The 18,800-nt window shown below is 61.9% G+C and overlaps 3 protein-coding genes across 3 annotated transcripts; 1 reads left to right on the forward strand and 2 right to left on the reverse strand.

Moving 5' to 3' along the window:
- The first annotated feature begins 1,965 nt into the window (after nt 1-1,965).
- On the forward strand, nt 1,966-5,590 carry RNF26 (ring finger protein 26). Its single transcript, XM_032709714.1, is given in 4 exon segments — nt 1,966-2,530; nt 2,532-3,097; nt 3,100-3,279; nt 3,282-5,590. Coding segments are annotated over 4 exon segments (1,434 nt in total). The 5' UTR covers nt 1,966-1,976; the 3' UTR covers nt 3,416-5,590.
- A 4,176-nt stretch (nt 5,591-9,766) lies between these two features.
- Nucleotides 9,767-12,290, reverse strand: C1QTNF5 (C1q and TNF related 5). The gene is made up of 3 exons (XM_032709515.1): nt 12,166-12,290; nt 11,163-11,395; nt 9,767-10,587 (listed from the first exon to the last, which is right to left on the reverse strand). The coding sequence occupies exons 2-3, from the start codon at nt 11,374-11,376 to the stop codon at nt 10,070-10,072; spliced, it is 732 nt and encodes a 243-aa protein (XP_032565406.1). The 5' UTR covers nt 11,377-11,395; nt 12,166-12,290; the 3' UTR covers nt 9,767-10,069.
- A 1,386-nt stretch (nt 12,291-13,676) lies between these two features.
- On the reverse strand, nt 13,677-17,846 carry MFRP (membrane frizzled-related protein). The gene is made up of 13 exons (XM_032709516.1): nt 17,733-17,846; nt 17,543-17,654; nt 17,213-17,341; nt 16,731-16,892; nt 16,416-16,650; nt 16,204-16,334; nt 15,949-16,074; nt 15,734-15,810; nt 15,449-15,597; nt 15,139-15,269; nt 14,595-14,729; nt 14,361-14,488; nt 13,677-14,271 (listed from the first exon to the last, which is right to left on the reverse strand). The coding sequence occupies exons 1-13, from the start codon at nt 17,784-17,786 to the stop codon at nt 14,047-14,049; spliced, it is 1,794 nt and encodes a 597-aa protein (XP_032565407.1). The 5' UTR covers nt 17,787-17,846; the 3' UTR covers nt 13,677-14,046.
- Between the last annotated feature and the right edge of the window lie 954 nt (nt 17,847-18,800).

An 18,800-nucleotide genomic window follows, 5' to 3' on the forward strand; every position in this document is an offset into this window, starting at 1 on the left:
GCCGAAAGCATCCGGTCCGTCACGTGGGGGTGCAGGGACCCGCTGCCGCGGAGCCACGGCCGGCGCCGGGCGGGCAGGGAGGGGACAGAGGGACAGCGGGACAGAGCCGCCGGCGGGGACGGACAGACACGGCTGGAGGAGAGAGCGGGTGGCACCGAGCGGCACCAGCGCACGCAGCCCGGGTCAGGATGTGCCCCCTGCCCGGCTCCTGCCCCGGCTCGGGGTGTTCGGGGGGAAGGCGGAGGGGAGCAGCTGCAGGAGTTGTGCCCAGCCCCGCTGCTGTTCCCCGGGGTGTGGGGCTTCCCTCGCTGCCCCCGCGCTGGGGCACGTGTGGCTCATCATCCGCTCTGCCATTCCTTAAAAAGCCTCGGGCTCCAGGGCTGGCTTTTCCGAGCTTGTCATCACCGGCAGGGCGGCAGGGCCGGACCATCCCCTGGGGCACCTCGGCGGCCCCACGGCCTGGCCGGGAGCCCGCAGGGAGGGTCGGACCCGCTCCGGGGCTGCAACCTTGATTGTGAGTCACGGCCGGGGCTTTATTCTCTGATGTCCTGCAGGAAACGGCGGGAGGGGAGAACAGCTCCGAGCTGCGCCGAGCCAAGGCCGGGCTGGCTGGAGCTCCGGGCAACCCGCGCCAGAGGAAGGTGGCCCTGCCCACGGGCTACTCCTCTTACCACAGTGCTCAGGCAGATCCACGCAGGGACCGGGAATTACCGAAATATTACAATATTAATATTATATATTAATATTATATATTACTATATATTGTATATAGTAATATATATTATATATAATATATTATATTATATAATATTTATATAAATAATATATAATATATAATATATTATATATAATTATTATATATTATTATTATTATATATTATATATTAATTAATATTATTATATATTAATATTATATAGTAGTATTTATATTAAATTATATATTTCTATAATATAAAAGCCTCGGAGTAAAATAAAATAATTATTATTAAGTAATATAATTATCAGGAATATAATTCATATCGGTAAATAATATAACGTCATGTTTTGAATATAATACAATATAACATTGTATTATATTTATGCTCTACACAGCATATACGATATGTAATGTAATATAATTTCATATTGTAATTTAACTTTTACATTGTGATATAATAAAAAAATACTCCATTTCAGGGTTTAAAAAATTAATATATTATAAATAGAATGTATCGTAATATAGTTTTTATATTGTAATGTACCTTTTATATTGTGACATAATATTAAAAAATATTCCGTTTCAGGGTTTAAAAAATTATATATATTATAGATATAATGCCATATAATATTATTTTTATTTGTAATATTAAAAATACTTCATTTCAGGTTTTAAAAATTATATATTCTAAATATAATGTCATATAATTTTTATACTATAATATAATTTTATATTGTAACGCAACTTTCAAATTGTAATATGATATTAATAATACTTCATTTCAGGTTTAAAAAATTATATATATTCTAAATATAATGCAATATAAATGTTATAATAAAACTTATTATTAAAAATACTTCATTTCGTGTTTCAAGAACTACATGTATTCTAAATACAGTGCAATATAATTTTTATGAAATAATTTAATAAAAAATACTTCATGTTTTTAAAATTAATATATTTAAATGTAACGCAATAATTTTTTATATTGTAACGTGATTTTATAAGGTAATATAATATAAAAAGTCACTTCATTTCAAGTTTTTAAAAGTTGCGCGGGTGTGTGAGCGCGGCGCTGGCCCTTTAAATGAGTCGACAGTGGGGTGGCCGCGTCCTCCGAACCGCCCAATGAGCGCGGGGCGGGGGCGGGCCCCTCGCCTGCCATTGGCCCGGCGCTGCACGGAACGCCGCGCCAAGATGGCGGCGCCCAGGGGGGGGGTCGCCGCGGCTGAGGCGGCGCCGCCGGGCGGGCCCCGCGGGGTGGGGGGGGACGCGGGCCATGGACGCGCTGTTCGCGCTGCTCCGCGCGCTGCGCCTGGCGCTCGACCTGCTGCTGCTGGTGCTCGACCTCAACTTCTTCCTCGTGTCCTCGCTGGTGTCGGCGCTGCTCTGGCTGCTCTCCGCCGCCTGCGGCCTGCCCGCGGCCGCGGCGGGCGGCGCGCTGGCGTGCTGGGACGCGCTGGCGCTGGCGCTGGCGCGGGGGTGCTGCGGGGGGCTGGAGGTGGCGCGGGCGGCGGCGCGGCTGGCGGCACACGCGGCGCTGCGGGGCCGGGAGCTGGCGCAGCGCGGGCTGGGCGCGGCGCTGGGCTGCGGGCAGGCGCTGGGCCGGCAGGCGTGCGAGGCGCTGGCCATCGCGGGCAGCCTGCTGATGTACCTGGCCAACAGCCTGGTCAACGTGTGCCTGCTGGGCGCGCAGAACCTGCTCACGCTGCTGGCCGCGCTCTGGGACTCGCTGGCGGGGCCGGCGCTCCGGCTGTCCGAGCTGCTCGCCGCCTTCCTGGCGCACGTGTCCAGCGGGGCCATCGCCGTGTCCATCCTGCTGTGGTCGCCCTGCCATGGCCCTCGAGCTGCTCTGCACCACCGCCCAGATCTTCGTCAGCGTCTTCTTCGTCAACGTCTACGGGCTGGGGTTGCTCCTCCTCATCGTGGCGGTGGGCACCTTCCTCCTCAACCCCGGGCTGCTGTGGACGCTGGTGGGACACTTCCTGGGGTACTTCCAGGGGTACTTCCTCGCTCTGCCCGCCTTCCAGCGCTTGAAGAGGGACGCGTGGCGGCTCTACCAGGTGGCCATCCTGAGCGTGGGCATGGCCATCACGTCCCAGCCCTGGCGCAGGCTGGCGGACTGGGCACTGCAGGTCACGGACTGGAGCCTGCAGGTGACCAACTGGAGCCGAGGAGGCAGAGGGACGAACCGGGGCAGCGACCAGCGAGGGGCTGTGGCCGTGCCCAGGGCGCTGGGCCGGCTGCTGGACGAGGAGCAGGCGGCACAGCCGCGCCCCGGGAATCGCGCTGGGGCGGCCCATGGCAGGGTGGCCGTGGGCAGGCTGCTGGATGAGGATGAGGAGCGGCTGGAGGCAGGACACATGCCGCTGCCACGCCCTGCTCTGAGCCGTGCTGCCGCGCACAGCGGCCCCAGGCAGGCAGGCAGGAGCCGGGCACGTCCTGGGGGAAGGCTCCGAGGAAGCAGCAGCTGAACGCGGCAGCCGGGAACGCCGAGGGAGCGCCGGACGACGACCCCTGGGCGCTGCTGAAAGAGCAAGAGGAGCGTAAGAAGTGTGTCATCTGCCAAGACCAAACCAAGACGTGCTGCTGCTGCCCTGCAGGCACCTGTGCCTGTGCCAGGAGTGCACGGAGGTGCTCCTGCAACAGGCCATCTACCAGCGCAACTGCCCGCTGTGCCGCCAGATGATCCTGCAGACCCTCAACGTGTACCTGTGAGCCCCACGGCACAGGGGGTTGGGTTGTTTTCCCACGAGCAGGTCAAAGGCACGGCCCTGCCTGCACTTCCCAGGGCTGCCCCGAGCAGCTTCCAAAGAACTGAGGATGGTGCTGGAAGGGCAGAGCACTGTGGGGGTGTTGCTGGTCCCGTTTGCTACGTACCTAGGTTGTAGCTCTTGCTAGCAAGCACAACACTGATCTCTGCAGGGGGCTGGAAGAGTTACCTGGGTTTGTTTTTTTTTTTTGTTGACCACTTTTTCTGTTTTCAAGGCCTGTTGTGTGCCTCGAGCCTTCAGCAGCCTGAGATCCAAAGCAGAGCGATGCTCTGGTCCCTCGTAGCCAAAGCTGATGGAAAAGTGAAAGGCTCTGCCCTCCTGGGAATCACAGGGGCTGGTGCAAAGCACGGGAGGAGTTTTCCCAAGATCTCACTAGAAAACTACCTGGCTGGCTGCGTTCAGACCTCTCCTCCCACCATGGAAGTGGAGGAGCTCCCTGGGAAGGGGGAAGAGAGTTCCCTGGGAGAGGAAGGAGCACACTCAAGTTTTTTTGGCTCTGCTCCCAGAGGGCTGAGCCTGGCTCCCAGCTGGAGAACAGAGTTTCCTGGGGTACTTCAGCATCCCAGCCACTCAGTGGCTTTGGGTTTTGAGGGATATCCCTTGCCAGGACAGCGTGGAGCCCTGCAGAGCTCAGTGTTGCTGCTGCTTCCACGCATCACCTATGCAAGACTAGCAAGCACATGTCAGGTTTTCCTGCAAAGGGAGGCTGGAGGGAGTTACTCTTTCTGCTTGGGGAACCTGAGAAGTGGCCACCCAGCCACTGCTCCCAGCCCTGGCAGCAGCAGCAGCCCAGCTCTGAGCCAAGGGTGGAGAGCCCTCTCCAGATAATACATATTTTTAGGCTCAGAGCGCCCTGGAACAGGCAGGTTCACACCAGAGCTTTGCTTGCTCCTTCCCAGGCTGGGCTGGCTAGAGGGAGGAACTCTTTGGGAGGAGAGGGGGGACACCCCAAAGCTCCTGGGAGCTCACAGACATTCCAGCTCCAGGCACAAGCTCTGCACATCTGCTGGGATCTGCAGTCGTGTGCACGGAGCAGCACCAGGACCACGGATACCTTGGACTAGGGCAGGGTTGTTCTGTTGTTTGTCTTACTCTCTGTCACAAATGTAGCTGGTTTTAAAGTGTCCTGAAGTCTAATGAGAGCATCTGCTCCTGGCTGGGGAGGCCTGAGGTGGCTCATCCCAGCTTGGGCAACCAGCACCATTCCAAGAAACTGCTGGGCTGCCAGGGGGCCTTGCACTAAAAGCTTTTCCTTTTCCAGCTGCTTGCCTGAGGTCAGCCACACGCCACAGCCAACTTTGGCTGTAGCCAGGCTGGAGAGAGCTGACTGCTGCACTGCAAGCCAAGAGCCTGAGGGCAGTTGGCATGCTTTTCCTTCTCCATTTCCCTTCTTGATTAGCAATTTAAGCCAAAACAGAGGCAGCAGGAGGCCTGGAGTGCTGGGAGATGCCTCTGTGCTGTAAAACTGAGCTGTGGCAAGGTACTGTCTTCTTGTTGAGTGGCTTTGCTCTGGAAGGCACTACCAGGGCTGTTTTCCCTCACATTTTTTGGGAGCTGGAGGGACTCCCTGGCCCTGGGGCCGTCAGCTGCTTCCACTTCACTTCAAAGAGACGCAAAGCTCCCTGTTACTCAGCCTCTTGTCCCTGTGCCCCCCACACCTCCCTTGCTAATGTTTGCTCTCTCCAGCCGCCAACACTTGCAGTTGAGTAGCCAAGCTCTCACCAAAGCTGTGTGACCCCCCAGGCTGTGCTTCCTGAGGTCTGGCTTTGTCCCAGGGGAGACAGGGAGCTGCACCCTTCCCTGGCTGTGCCTCTGGAGTCACCCAGGAGTGGGAGTGTGGCCGTGCCTCTGGCCACAGGCAGCAGCTTTTGGTCAGGACCAGCTCATGGATCGTTGGGTGCAATATTTCCTACATGAGTTACAGGGTGGAGGGGAGAGAAGGACACCTCCCCAAAAATGCAGTTTGTTCCCTCAAACCTTTTCTTTTGTTGTAGCAGTCACGCTTGTTGTTTTAGGGCCTGTTTGTCTGCTGTTTATAAAGAGAAAGCTTTGCCTTAAGTTTAACTCTTTGCACTATGGACTAGATACTGAGCAGATTAAAGTCTCCTTTACCAAAAGATGCCTTTTTCTTGGGAAGGGTTTTCTTGTGTGTGTGTGTGTCTCCATCACTCCCCACTAAGGGTCACAGCTGGAGGATCAACACCACCAGCAAACTCAGGGGTGTTTGCTCCCAGAAGGGCTGTGCTGTGGGATACCCCGGGGCCAGGCTGCTGCACAGGAAAATCTGGCACCCAGGAGATGAATCTACACCCAAACCCACTGTGGGTGGGCTTTCCAGAGCCCCCAGCCCCTGCTCTGCCAGGAGGTGGTCATGGATATGTCCGTGCAGGGGGACAGGGAGGAGGGGCTGGGATTCCCCAGCATGTTCCAGGCTGGCAGGAACATGCTCAGGGACATGTAATCCCTGTTCCTGCATGTCCTTGGTGCCTCAGTGTCCTGTGCTGGCAATCCCCAGACTATCCCAGGGATGGAAGCAGCACAGGGCTTGGCCTTGCCTCACTCAGGGCTGCTGAATTTAACCAGGCTGATTTTAACCAGGATGAAAACCAACCCCGGGGGAGAGAGCTGTTGGAAGGCCAGAAAGGGATGGATATCTGCTGCAGGCACAGGGAGGAGCAGCCCACTGAGCCCTGGGGGGGGTCTGGCTGCAGGGGGGTGACAGCCAGGTAAACTGAGGCACTAGTCTTGCTCCCAGGGTGTGACCCGAGGCTGGCTGGGCACCTGGGGAGGCTGCAGAGGAGGAAGGAGCCAGCAGGGGAATGCCTACCGTCCCATGCACAGGCAGGATGCTCCCAGCCCTGTCCCCCCTTCTCCCAGAACTCCCAGCAGGGGATGGAGAGGGTTTTCAGCCACCTCAGGCCACTGCAGCTGAGCTGGGAGAGGACAGGATGTGCAGGACACAGCCTTCCCCGGGGAGCCATCCTGCACACGCTGGCCAAGCAGCAAGAAATTGGAGCAGGGAAATGCAACCACCCCCCTGGCTGATGGGCAGGGAGGCTGCTTTTTGGGGCAGGGCTGCCCTGACTGGACAACACACACAGAGCAGCCCAGGGCAGGAGATCTGGAGTTGCCGGGGGCACTGCCTGCTCCAGGACTTGTCGGGAGCCTCGTGTGCGAGATGAATGGGCTGCTCTCAGCTCATCAAAACGCCGAGGCCCTTCCCCGGGGAGGGAGAGGAGCACGGTGCTGGGTTACTGCGGTTCAGGAGCGCCGGGGTGGTCGGGGCTGACAGCTTGCCGAAACCAGGGGGCCCCCAGGCCCTGGGAAAATCCCTTTGTCGGCCCAGCTGCGGCCCCCGAACTAATGAGCCGCCAGTGCCAGGCTGGAGACAGCGGGGAGCGGGCGGGACAGCGGGGAGCCGGCGGGAGCAGATGCGCGGCAGCAGGAGCAGCCAACGATACCCGGCCGGCAGGGAGGGAGGGAGCAGGTGAGGATCAGCAGCAGAGCCACGGGGGGCCTTTGGGCGCTCCTGGCACCAGCTTGGCCTCCCTCATTAGTGGCTGAGCACAGGGAGCTCCCCGAGCACAGCAGCGATCCCGGCGCCTCGGGGACATGGAAAGGGTGAGGCCGGCAGGGACATCGGGGGTCACAGAGCCCAGGGCAGCTTGCACAGGGCTGTGATCGGTGGGGTTCCTGATATCTCCATGGAGGGAGACTCTGCTGCCCCTCTGAAACAACCCGTGCCAAGGTTTGATCACACCTCACAGTAGATGAAGAGCCCTTTGCCTGGGCTCTCTCCAGTATGTCCATGTCTTTACTGGACCTGGTGCTGGGCAGAGGGGATGGGTCACCTCCAGATCACCTCCCTGGAGCTGCTGGTAATACTCCTGCTAATGCAGGACCAGAGGGCTGGTGGCCTTCCTTGCCATGAGAGCACACTGCTGGCTTGTGGTAGACTTGTCACCCACCGAAAGGATCCTGGGGATCCTGAGTTCCTTTCTGGCCAGTTAGCCACCAGTAGGTGCTGGTTTGTAGGGTTACTGTGTTTGGAGGGTTATCCCTCCCCAGGTGCAGGACTTGGCATTTCCCTCTGCTGAAGTGGCCCAGCCCCATCCCTGCTTGCTCAGACAATTCTGCTCCTCCTGAGCCAACACTGAGAACCTGCCACCTGCTTCCTGCCTCACTGGGATGGACCACTCGAGTTTGGAGAAACTGATCCTTTGATCTCTCGGACACCTCCTCTCACCAGGACGTGGGATCCTCCCAAGCAGATCCCTGAAGAAGTCAGTGCCTGCTGTCTCAAAATCCAGGCTTGTGGTCCTTTCCCTGCCCACTCTATCCCCCCCCTCCCGAGCCAGGACTGTCCCCTGCCCATTCCCAGTCCAAAGTCCTTACCAGGTCCGCAGTCCTGCTGGCAGAGGTCACCTGGAGATGGCTGGAGAGTGCTCCCTGCACCTTGTCAGCATTGAAGGCACTGAACCTGTGCCATAACCACTGTGGAGCAGGAGCCACCCTGCTGCTGCCAGGAGTCACCAGGACACCCTTCACCATGGAGGGCATTTCCACACTCAAGCCTGGCAGGTGAACACTCTGACACTGGAGTGGAAGGTCTGGACTCCTGTAGGGTCTCAGAGATGATCCTGTTGGTCTCTGAAGCCACACAGCCTGCTGGCCTCCTCCAGTGACCTTGCAGTGCCAAGGACGCGTGTGCTGCTCTGAGAAGATGTGCTGGCACTTATTTTTGTTTCTAAAAGCCCACAAACAAACCACAAAACCACAAAAAGAAACAACAAAACAACCAACTCTCCACACAAACCGCTTGCCTCTGCCAGCTGCACTACAGTACCTGTGGGCTGAGCCTGGCTCTTTTATAGGCCTCTCCCCTGCCCTGACTGAGGGATGCTGGCCCCTCCTAACCTGGGCTCAGCTGGAAACAGGGGCTCCAAGCTCTCCTTCCCCAGGGCAGCTTGTAGAGCCCATCAAAAGCAGCTGGAGCTTACTAAAAACTTGCCAGTCTCCTGTGGCTCTCCTTCACTTTTTCTTATCCTTTCCTTATCCTCTTCCTCATCCTCCCCATGTTCCTCAGGGGGTTCCCAACAACCCCCACCATGATTCCAAACAAAGACCAAGAGCATCCCAAAGGAGGTAGAGCCCAGAAACTGCTGTACCAAGCACTGTGTCTGTGTCTACCTCTGCTGACCATGCTCCCCCACATCCTGACAGGGACCAGAGAACGCTCCCAGCTTCCCCCCCCAGGCCTCGTCTCCAGAAAATTCACTTTCCTCCTCCCAGAATAGACAGCGCTGGCCATCGATCCGTGGCGTTGTTTTGCCCCCAGGCAGCTCTGCTTACACAAAAGGCCATCACGAACCCAAACAGACGCTTCTGCTGCAACCCAATCCCGGGCTGGGGGTGAGAGGTGCCCGTGGATCCCTTGGGAGTTCCTTTTGGAGGTGGCATTGTCCCTGTGTGGGGACACAGATGTGGCCCCACGGCTGCTACCAGTCTGTCCCAGCTCCCAGCCTGCACAGCTGAGCAGGGACACAGGTTTGCTCATTCTGATGGGCACAGCACTGGTGCTGGGGGGCCATCCAGCATGGATGGAGGGCAGCAGGGATCTGCGGCAGGGGAGGGGTGTGTAAGGGGGTCCCGGGCTTCTGAGCGCTGCAAGGATGGCCAGAAGAAGCGCCGGGCCCAGCTGGCACCCCACGGCCCGGTAGGGCACCACCCCCAGCCCATCAAGGGTTTCGGCCGCTGGCCAAGAGCCCCCTCCGTCGGCTTGTCCCCGCAGGGACCTATTTCGGGCAGGAATGAGGAAGCTCTTCATTCCCCTGCTAAAAATAGGGACCTTTCCCAGCCGCGGGTCAGCGCGTTTCACACTGGGGCGGGGGGCGGGCACGGGGGCTCCGCAAACTCCGTCCGAGGAGCGAGGGGTACCCACCCCTCACTGGAGTGGGGTCCCTGCTCGCCCCGGACAAGCCCACTCCCCCCAGGGTGGCCCTGGCGGCACCGGGACCCTCCCTCCCGGCGAGGGGTCGGTCCTCGGGGGGGACACCGGGGATGCTCCGGCCCCGCTCCCCCCTCCCGAGCCCCGGGGAGGTGCCGGGGGCTGTCACAGTGCCGCGGCCGCGGCTCAGGGACGCCGCTGCCACCATCTAGTGCTCCCGCTGGCTCTGCGGGGGACAACCCCGGCACCGTGTCCCCGTCCTTCTGTCCCACGCCCCAGGCAGGGCGGCGCAGCTCCCTCCCGCCGTCGTGGCCCCCCCGAGGGCGCCCAGGCAGCCGGCACACGCGTGGCTGAGCAGCCCTTTATTGAGGGTATGGCTGGGGCAGGACCCCCGGGACGGTCTCCTGACCCACAGACCCGGCCGGGGAGCGGCAGGGAGCTGCACCGTGCGGTGGGTACTGCACAACCAGGGGATGGGGCTCCTCCAGAGCCAAATGCCCGAGATAATAGTGAGCTCGAGGGGCGCTCCTCGCCACACCCGGCATGGCAGAGGGGCTGTGTTCCTTGCCCCGAGCAGGGCAGGGGTTCCGGTGCCCTGGCTCCCACCACACTGGGGGCTGGGAAGGGGCACATCCCCAGCCGAGGGCGAGCTCAGGCAAAGACGGGGGAGTTCTGCCAGTAGGAGTAGACGAGGAAGCCGGTGAAGGTGCTGTCCGTCTTCACGCTGGCGTAGAAGCCGATGTAGTCCCCCACTCCCACCTGCACCCACACCTCATCCTCGGGCTCCAGGCGCACCAGGGTGCCCCCCGAGAGCGAGGTGGGCTTGGGCCAGTTCCCGTAGTACTGGAAGAAGGAGGCGACGGTCTGGCCGTTCTTGACGATGTCGAACTGCAGGCTGGTGCGGTACACGGTGGCGTGCACGGCGAAGTAGTAGAGCCCGGGCACCTCGCAGGTGAACTTGCCCGAGGCGGGGTCGTAGTGGCCCTGCTCGTTGATGAGCACCACGTCGAAGAGGATGGGCTGGTCGGGCAGGGGGGGGCTGCGCGACTCGGAGCGCTTGGCGCTGAAGGCGGAGCGAGGGGCCACCGCGCACTCGCCCTGCGCCCCCTTCTCGCCGTGCAGCCCGTCCACACCGGGGCTGCCCACCTCCCCGCGGGGACCGGGCACTCCTGGGCGGGCAGGAGGGGGACAGGGTTACCTCTAGGGCGTTGCCACGCCACCCGAGCTCCCCCAGCCACCCTGCCCTGCTCCAACCAGCCACGCCCGGGGCACTGCCTGGGGAAGCACACCAGTGGGGAGGGCTGGTGCGTGAGATAAGTTGGCACAGCATCAAGAGTTTGCTGGAGATAGCCCTCTGGCTGGGAGAAAAACCCACCCTAGGAGCCAGGGAAGGGATGATGAAGCCCTCTTCCTGGTGGACTCTCCTAAAGCAGGGCTGGAAGAAAAGGATGACATTGGGGATGGGACAAACGCAGCTTTGCCAGTGACAGGGAGCTACTGCCTTTTACAGGAGCACAGGGTCATCACAGGCAGGACCGGGGGGGGGGGGTGGCATGGAAGGGGCACTTCTGCAGGAAGAGGGGGGGTGTGGCATGGAAGGGCACTTTTGCAGGATTCGCCCTCAATTTGGCAACATGGGACTGTGCCAGCACCCAGGACTCACTCCCTGGCATAAGAGCATTCCCCACATGCAGGGCAGAGCAGAGCAGATCCCCCTCCCCAGCAGGAGTGTCTCCTTTCTTACCAGGAGGGCCCATCTCGCCCTTCTCCCCGGGCATCCCCCTGGCACCATCCCGGCCATCTCGTCCATCCCTGCCTGGCAGACCCTGGCCCCCGTGCAGGCCCGGAGTCCCTGGGATTCCTGGCTGCCCCGAGCACAGCCCAGGGATCTTGTTGTCTTCGATCTGCAAGGAGCTGGTGATGAGCCCGAGCAGGAGGAGGAGGAAGAGCTGCTTCATCTCGTCCGCCGTGGAAGGGCTGGAAGGGGCAGAGAAGGGCCATGGCTCTGGGAACCAGAGCAGAGAGGGCTGGGAGATGGGCTGGCAGTGCTCGGCAGGGAGTGGGTGTGGGGGGTCAGCAAGGGACATTCCCCTCTTCTTTTCCCTTTGCCTTTTTGGCAGCTCCTGGCAGCTGCACCTGCTGCAGCATCCCCACGGCCCCTGTGCCATCCCACCACCCTGCAGCCCCTGGGGTGGCTCCCGGGGTGCTGGGGACAGGGAATTGGGGAGGGGGCTGTGGCACAGGCAGCTCTGGGGGTGTGGCTGGGGGCTGTTCGGGGTGGGCACTGCCCCATCAGCAGCGTGCCCGGCTCCGGGGAGCGGGCAGGGGGATTTAGGGGTGTCAGTGGGTGGGGTTGTTGCATCTGGGGGTGAGTGGAAGGGCGGCAGCTCGGGGAGCGCGGGGCTGTGCCGTGGCCCGGCCCTTGGCAGCATCCCGGCGGCTCCGGCTCCACTCCACGCCCGCCCGGCTCCCTGGGGGCTGCAGCATCCCCGGACCACCCCGGCGCCGGGACCACCCCGCTGCCCCCGCTGCCCCCAGCCCTTCCCACAACGGGAACAGAGCCCCGCGGCCAGCGCTGGTCCCCCCCCCGCCCCGTGGCCTCGACCCAGAAAAGCTACTCTCTCTTCCCCCCTCCACGACTGCAACAAAGAGGAAAAGGAGGAGAAAAAGTGTCTCTTCTCCGCCCAGGCGCCGGAGCCAGGAATTCAGAGAGTCCCAGCTGCCCCCGGCTGGGTGTCCCCACTCACTGCGGTCCCAAAGCTCCTGCCCCGGTGCTCGTGCTCTCCTGGGTGGAAGGGCTGCGGCTCTTCCCGGCCACTTCGCTCTGACGAAGGCCCTGGGAGAGGCAGCCTCTCCACCCCCCCCCTCCTCCTCACGTCTCTCCTCCCAAACTCCAAAGGAAATCAAGGGCCTTGGGAGCCAAAAGCTACAAGACAAGGGGAAAAAGAAAAATAATCCCATGGTGTCGGGAGTGTTGTAAGCAGGGGGAAGGGAGAGCGAGGCAAACAGCCTGGACAAGGGAGGGGAGGCACGGGCTGCAGATGGCCTCCACTGAACACCCTGGGCACCCAGGCAGCAGGATGGAGGGGAGGGAAAACAGGGAAAACAGGCAGCAGGGGGGAAAGGGAACAACAGAGAGGCTGAGGGAGGGAAATCCAGCAAAGACTGGGAGGAAGAGGGAGCCCTCGGAGTGTGAAAGTCTCCTGACTGGCAGCCTTAGGGCTGCTACTGGCAGCAGAGCTGAGGCAAGGGGGGATGGCAGGGCACACACAGCCTGGCAGTGCCAGCCCCGGGAGAATCCGTGGGGAGCTGCAGGAGCCATCCAGGGGGTGGCCGAGCGGGCAGGGCAGGTGGAAGCACAGGCAGAGCAGTGCTGTGGCCGTGCCAGGAGGCAGGGCTGGCCCTCAGGGGACCGTGGAGCACGTGGGGAAGCTTTCGAGGGCGCTCCCAGCTTGCCTTTAACTTGTTCCAGAGCCGAGTGCATCCAAGGGACACGGTCAGACGCCAGGCAGCGGGGCAGTCCCGTGGCTTGGGGAAGTCCCTGTGCCCCACAGCCAGTGGGACATGCAGGGAATGAAGGAACCAGGGGGGCTCGAGCCCCCTGAGCCATGTGGGAATGGTGGTGCCGTGCTGGGTACAAGGGCAGAGCGGGGCTGACCCCGGTGTGTCCTGCTCCCAGTGACCCCAGCCGGGCTGGGGACTTCCCCACATGCTCAGGAGGGGTGAGGGCAGCAGGAAGCACTGCTGGCTCTCTCCTCCCTGTTCCAGTGCCCACAGCAGTGTGGTGGCATTGCTGGCTGAGCCTTCCTGACCCCAGTGCCCGGGGCCAGGCTGGGTGCTGGCAGGGAGCCGCCTGGCTCCTCTCTCCCAAGGTGTGAAGGGACTGTTGTTTTTGGCCAGCTGGGAGCTGGTTTGTGGCCGTGGGGTGTTGCCAGGCCTGTGGCCATCAGGGTGGCTTCCAGCCAGCACAGCCAGCTCAGCCAGCAAGGCCACAGCTCTTGCTCAGGCAGGATCCCTTCCCTGCACCATGGGGCCACCAAAATGACCCCCTCCAATACCCATCCATCTCCCTGGGACCTTGCAAGCCCCTAGCCCAGTGAGGGCACAGCTGTCCCTTCTCCCTTGTGCCCTCCATTCCTGCTGAAACCCCCCACTCCATCCCTGGCTTCCCTCCCTTGGCCCATGCCTCAGTTTCCCCAAGGATCTGGCAGGAGCCACACACAGACCCTCCCCAAATGAGCCACTGGTTTCATTGGGGTTGTCAGCTGCTGAAGCTGTTTATTCCACTGGCTTTGGGGTTGCTGGACACGGGCAGCCCTGGGCTCTTCTTGCTGCAGCCTGGCTCGCCTCTGCCTGGCCTTGCTTCGTTTGGAGAGCATTAGCCTTTGCCCTGGTGCCCCCAGCATAGTCCCTCCAGCCCAAGCCTTTCCCTGTGGGATGTGTCACCTGCTCTCTAGGGATTTGGAGCTGTGGGCAGAGGGCCTGACCCAGGGCAGGTGAGGAGCCAGGCAAGGGGGGGCTGCAGGCGGGGGCCACCCCAGCAAGCTGGGCATTCACACCAGGAGGACAGGAGGGACATTTGGGGTGGGGAGGGTGTCTTCATCCCCTGCTCCTCTTCTCTTGCGGGGTCAGGGCTGGAAGCACTCCACGGGGTCGTTGGAGTCGGGCAGGATGTTGCAGTTGATGGGCCAGAGGATGCCCAGGAGGCCGAGGGACTGCTTGCAGCGCAGCTCTGCCGCCAGGCACACGGCCCGGCAGGGCTGCAGGACCCCCCCGTCCGGGGTGCACTTGGGCACGAAGAGGCTGCAGATGAGCAGGCGGAGGTGCTGGAAGCACGGGAGCTCCATCAGCGTCTGCGGGAGAGCGGCGGTGAGCCGGGAATGCCAGGAATGCCGTGGGGAGCCTGGAATGCAGCCCAGGGGCAGACCCGCGGGCGGCTCACCTGATAGTCCTGCAGCACCTCGGCGGCTCCCTCCTGGTCCGGGATGGCCAGCCAGATGTTGGGGAAGGAGGTGGCGTTGTAGCCCAGCCCCAGGCACATCTCCACGTGCACGGGCTCGCAGACAGACCCTGCCACGGGGCGAGGGGCTTCAGTCCTTACAGCGGCATGTCCCCTGCCCGAGGGGGGCTCAGAGGGGGCTGAGTGCTGAGTGGAGCACCCATGGGTGGCACTCACCGAAGGCTGGGTAGGACACCCCGGTGCAGTTGAGCTCGTCGGTGCCGTCGGGACAGTCGTGCCAACCGTCACACACCGACTCCAGCGCCCGGCACTCACCGTTCCTGCAGGAGAACTCTGCGGGGCTGCACGTCTCTGGAAGGTGGCAGAGGCCAGTGTGGCAGGGCGTGGGCGTGGCTGGGAGTCAGCCTGCTCACCACTCCTGTCTCTGCTCTTCTTGGTGGCTGGACAGGTGACTGTCACCAGCCCAGCTTAGGGAGATCCCAGATTCCCTGGGTTGTTTAGGGGCAGCCCTCGGGTGATGGATTGTGCTCCTGTGCAGGTCAGCCCCTCCAGGTCACATTCCCACAGCTAGGATCAATGGGGTTATAGGGTAATTCAGGCCCCCTGTGGGCCTGTAGCCCAACCTGTTACTCCAGGCAGGGTCAGCTATAGAGCAAGAGCAGTTTTTTCCGGGGTTTTATCCAGCCTGGCCTTGAAGACCCCCAAGGATGGTGACTGCACAGCTCCCCTGGGCATTCTGTGTCCTTGCTTGGCTACCTACTCTCTGTGGCATTGCGGGCTTGGTAGGTGGCAAAGAACCCGTTGTCTGCTACTCCCTCATCTGCCACGAACAGGACGGTCATGACATGTCGTGAGGAGGTCAGGGGGGGTGGCAGCTGGTGGCCACAGAACCTGCCAAGGTGAGGGATGAGGTCAGGGTGGGCTGAGCAGCACCTCCCCAAACCCCTGCCCTCCTGCGGCTCCTCCCCACCAGCCACCCCCGTGCCTCAGTTTCCCCAGCTGAGCCAGGGGAGCCCCGTGCCCCCAGGCTGGTGCAGCAGGGCTGGAGGTACCAGGGGGGTGGGCTGTACCTGCCCATGAGGCTGGCGGCCCCTGTGCCCGCGCTGTCGTGCACCTCCACGAAGTCGAAGCTGCAGTCCTCGTGCGACTCCAGGCTGAAGTTGTGGAAGTGCAGGTCGATGACGTGGCCCACGGGCACTGAGATCTGCCAGAGGCACAGCTGCGGGGCAGGGGGCAGCCGGCGACACCCGTGAAGCTGGGCAGGGGCACCCCCAGCCCTCCCCAGGGGGAGGTTGCCTTTCCCTCCCTGCCCAACCTCACCCTCACCCTGCTCCCACCTCCGTCCCTTCTCTCACCTGCTGGTGTGGGTATGGCTGGGGATGGTTCGGGGTGGAGAGGTGCCCCTCCAAGGCGGTCAGTGGCCCCCCACACTCTGCAGGGACACACACATGCAGCTTTGCCCCCGACCCTCTCCCTTCCCTCCATCTCCCCACTCCCCTGCCTCCCCACCCATCACTGTGCCACAGTGACTGAGGGCTGGGGGCTGCAGGCAGGGCTGTGTCCCACCCACCTTTGTGCTTCAGGCTGCAGTTGGCCTCATCACTCTTGTCCGTGCAGTCGTGGAACCCGTCACAGACGAAGCCCAGGTGGAGGCAGAGCCCCTGGTCACACAGGTGCTCGTCCCAGGCGCAGCTCTCTGCACACAGGCAGAGACAACTCGGGATGGGGGGGCGATCCCACTGGGCACTGACCCCTCCTGGAGGGACCCCCATGGCTCTCCCCACAGCGAGGAGCCCTGGCAGTGCCCAGGGTGGGGGGTACTCACTCTCACTGGGGGCCACGGCGCGGTAGCGGGCGCTGAAGCCCAGGGCGCCCACGCTGCTGTCGGAGACGAAGGTGACGCGCAGCCGGTTGGAGTTGGAGTTGAAGGTCGGGGGGGCCACGTTGCCACAGAACCTGGGGGCACAGCAAGGGGTGACACTGCTCGCTGCCCCCTCCCCACTGCACCGCCACGCTCCCCAAGCGGGAGGGTCCTACCTGGTGGGGCCACCCCGAGCCGGGGCAGGATCCACGCCCTGCTCCTCGTAGAGCTCCACACGGTCAAAAAGGCAGGAGGCCGTGCCCTCCACGCTGAACGTCTCCATCTTCAGCTGGATGGCGAGGCCGGGGCCCACCTCGATGCGCCAGACGCAGAGGGCGTCGGGGGGGTAGGGCCCGGGGTAGTTGGGGGAGCTGAAGGAGCCCTCGGGGCCCCGCAGGGTCCCCCCGCAGGCTGCACGGGGCAACAGCGTGGGCATGAGCTGCTGCAGGGCACCCCCGTCCCCAAACACTGCCCCACGCGGGGGCACTTACCCGGTGCTGCCGTGCGGGCTGTGGGCACCCAGCTCTGCGTTGGGGTGGCAGCTGTTCTGGGGGCCGGGGGGTCCCTTCGGGTGGCTGCTGTGGTGGTGGTGGCCGTGCCACGGGCGGGCAGGGCTGTGGCTGGGGCGCCGGGTGGGTGTGGGGACGTCAGCTCTGTGCCCAGGGAAGAGCAGGGACTGCTCAGCCCCAGCAGGGAGAGGTGGCTGCATTGCAGGGAAGGGGCTTAGGAAACCCACCCAGCCCAGGTGTGCAGTTCTCAGGGGATCTCACACAGCTCTCCCAGCGGCCGGTGGTCCTGCCACATCCCAGGGAGGTGGAGATCCCCCTTGCTCTTGTGCCTGGGGGCACTCTCCCCCCGCCGCGGGCAGACCCTGGGGTGTCCTCTCAGCGTCCCTCTCCCCCTCTGAGCCGGTTCTTTGTCCCCCCCACCACAGTCGCAGCCATCCCCCAGCCCTCGCTGCTCGGGCACTCACGGTGGATGACGATGCCCAGCAGGAGGGCGATGAGGAAGAGCAGGATGGTGCTCATCAGAGCCACGCAGAGCCAGGTGAACTTGCAGTCGGCGCGGTACCTCCAGCCTACCTGTCCCCAGAGCTGCTGGCCTGCGGGGAAGGCGAGGACAGCGGGCAGAGCCCGGGTGCCGCTAAGCCGTGCCCCCACCTCCCTGCACGGCTGGCTGAGCCCTGCCTGGGCACGTCCCCTCCTCTTGTTCCCGGGTCCCCTAAGCAGCCCCAGAGCCCACCAGCCCGCTGCTGCCAGCCCCGTGGGCAGGGGGGTGTGTGTACAAACCCCCAGGCTGGTACCGAGGCCGTCCCGGGGTGATGCAGGGCCGGTCCCATCCTTGTCTGGCGGGTGCTCCGTGCTCGGGGCTGCCCGGGGCTCCTCGCCCTCAAAGACGGGGTTGCAGAACTCGGTCTGTGGGAGAGCAAGCGCGGGTGGCACGGGGGGCGGGCACGTGGGGACCTCCAGCAGCACCCACACCCCCAGCCCTACCTTGCTGTGGTCCAGAGCCTCGGGGCAGAGCGTGATTTCGGTGAAGTCTCTCATGGCAGCGGGTGATTCCTTGGCTGGCTAAAAGCACCCCCAGCACTCCGTGCCCCCCAACACAGCTCCCAGCCCCACACCCCGCTCCTCCCCAGCCGCCCCCATGGGCCCCGGGGCGCTGTGGGCACCGAGCACGGGTGGTGGCAGTGCCAGGCTGTGCCTACAGGTGCCACCGCAGCCCCGCAGCCCGCAGAGCCCCCAGGGCCATGCCCACCGTGCCGGCAGTGCAGGGAGCCCCGGGAGGCAGCGGCCCCAGTCCCCTCTGCAGGCCCCTTCCCCCTCGCCCCGTTAATCCAGCTCAGCTGAGGATGCCGAGGTCAGGCTCTGGCACGGAGAACCAGCTTCTTAAAGGGGACTGTGTGCTCTCACCCGCCCTGCTGGGAGCCCGTCCCCACAGGGACCCTGCTCCTGGGGGCACAGGGGCTCCCTGGGTTGCACTGCTGCCCCACTGTTGAGGGCAGCACTGAGGGGGCTGTGCTGGGGACCCCAGGCTGAGCGTGTCCCCCCTTGCCTCACTGGGTGCCCGAGCCCAGCCACCTGCATTCCTGCTGCCCCTTAATGCCTCGGTGCCCGTCTGGGCCCTAAGCAGGGGAGAAAGGGGCCATTGTTCAGGGGCTTTGAGGAAAGAGTCTGGGCACTGCAGGGCTGGAAAGGCTCCTTCTATCTCTGGACAGTGGAGGGACTGCCACCTGCACACACATCTCCCTTGCTCCAGGGACATGGGTGCTCCAGGGACACGGGAGCTGCTGGGTCTCCAGAGCCATGCACAGCCAGGCTGTTCTGGCACTGGTGGCAGCTTCCCACCACCCTCCCTCCCAGAGAACACCACGTGCACACAGAACTCTCTTCAAGCTCAAATTTATTCCCGCACGAGTCTCCCTTGTATGAGACACTTCCCACCCATCTTGCTTACACAGTAAACAAGCCACCTGCCAAGCAGCAGCGCTGCCCCAGTCCAGTACCTGCCCTGGGCAGCCCCCCCAGCCCGGCCTGCCCTCCCTGAGCCCTGCTGGGATG

Source organism: Chiroxiphia lanceolata, chromosome 23, assembly GCF_009829145.1.
Source record: "Chiroxiphia lanceolata isolate bChiLan1 chromosome 23, bChiLan1.pri, whole genome shotgun sequence".
Classification (NCBI taxonomy): Eukaryota; Metazoa; Chordata; class Aves; order Passeriformes; family Pipridae; genus Chiroxiphia; species Chiroxiphia lanceolata.

Coding starts and splice junctions, on each gene's coding strand:
- C1QTNF5 (XM_032709515.1), bottom strand. CDS start 11,376: ATGAAGCAGCTCTTCCTCCTCCTCCTGCTCGGGCTCATCACCAGCTCC. Junction 10,588..11,162: donor GGGCGAGATGGGCCCTCCTG/GTAAGAAAGGAG, acceptor CTGCCCGCCCAG/GAGTGCCCGGTCCCCGCGGG.
- MFRP (XM_032709516.1), bottom strand. CDS start 17,786: ATGAGAGACTTCACCGAAATCACGCTCTGCCCCGAGGCTCTGGACCAC. Junction 17,342..17,542: donor ATCACCCCGGGACGGCCTCG/GTACCAGCCTGG, acceptor CCTTCCCCGCAG/GCCAGCAGCTCTGGGGACAG. Junction 16,075..16,203: donor CGCCGTGGCCCCCAGTGAGA/GTGAGTACCCCC, acceptor GCCTGTGTGCAG/AGAGCTGCGCCTGGGACGAG.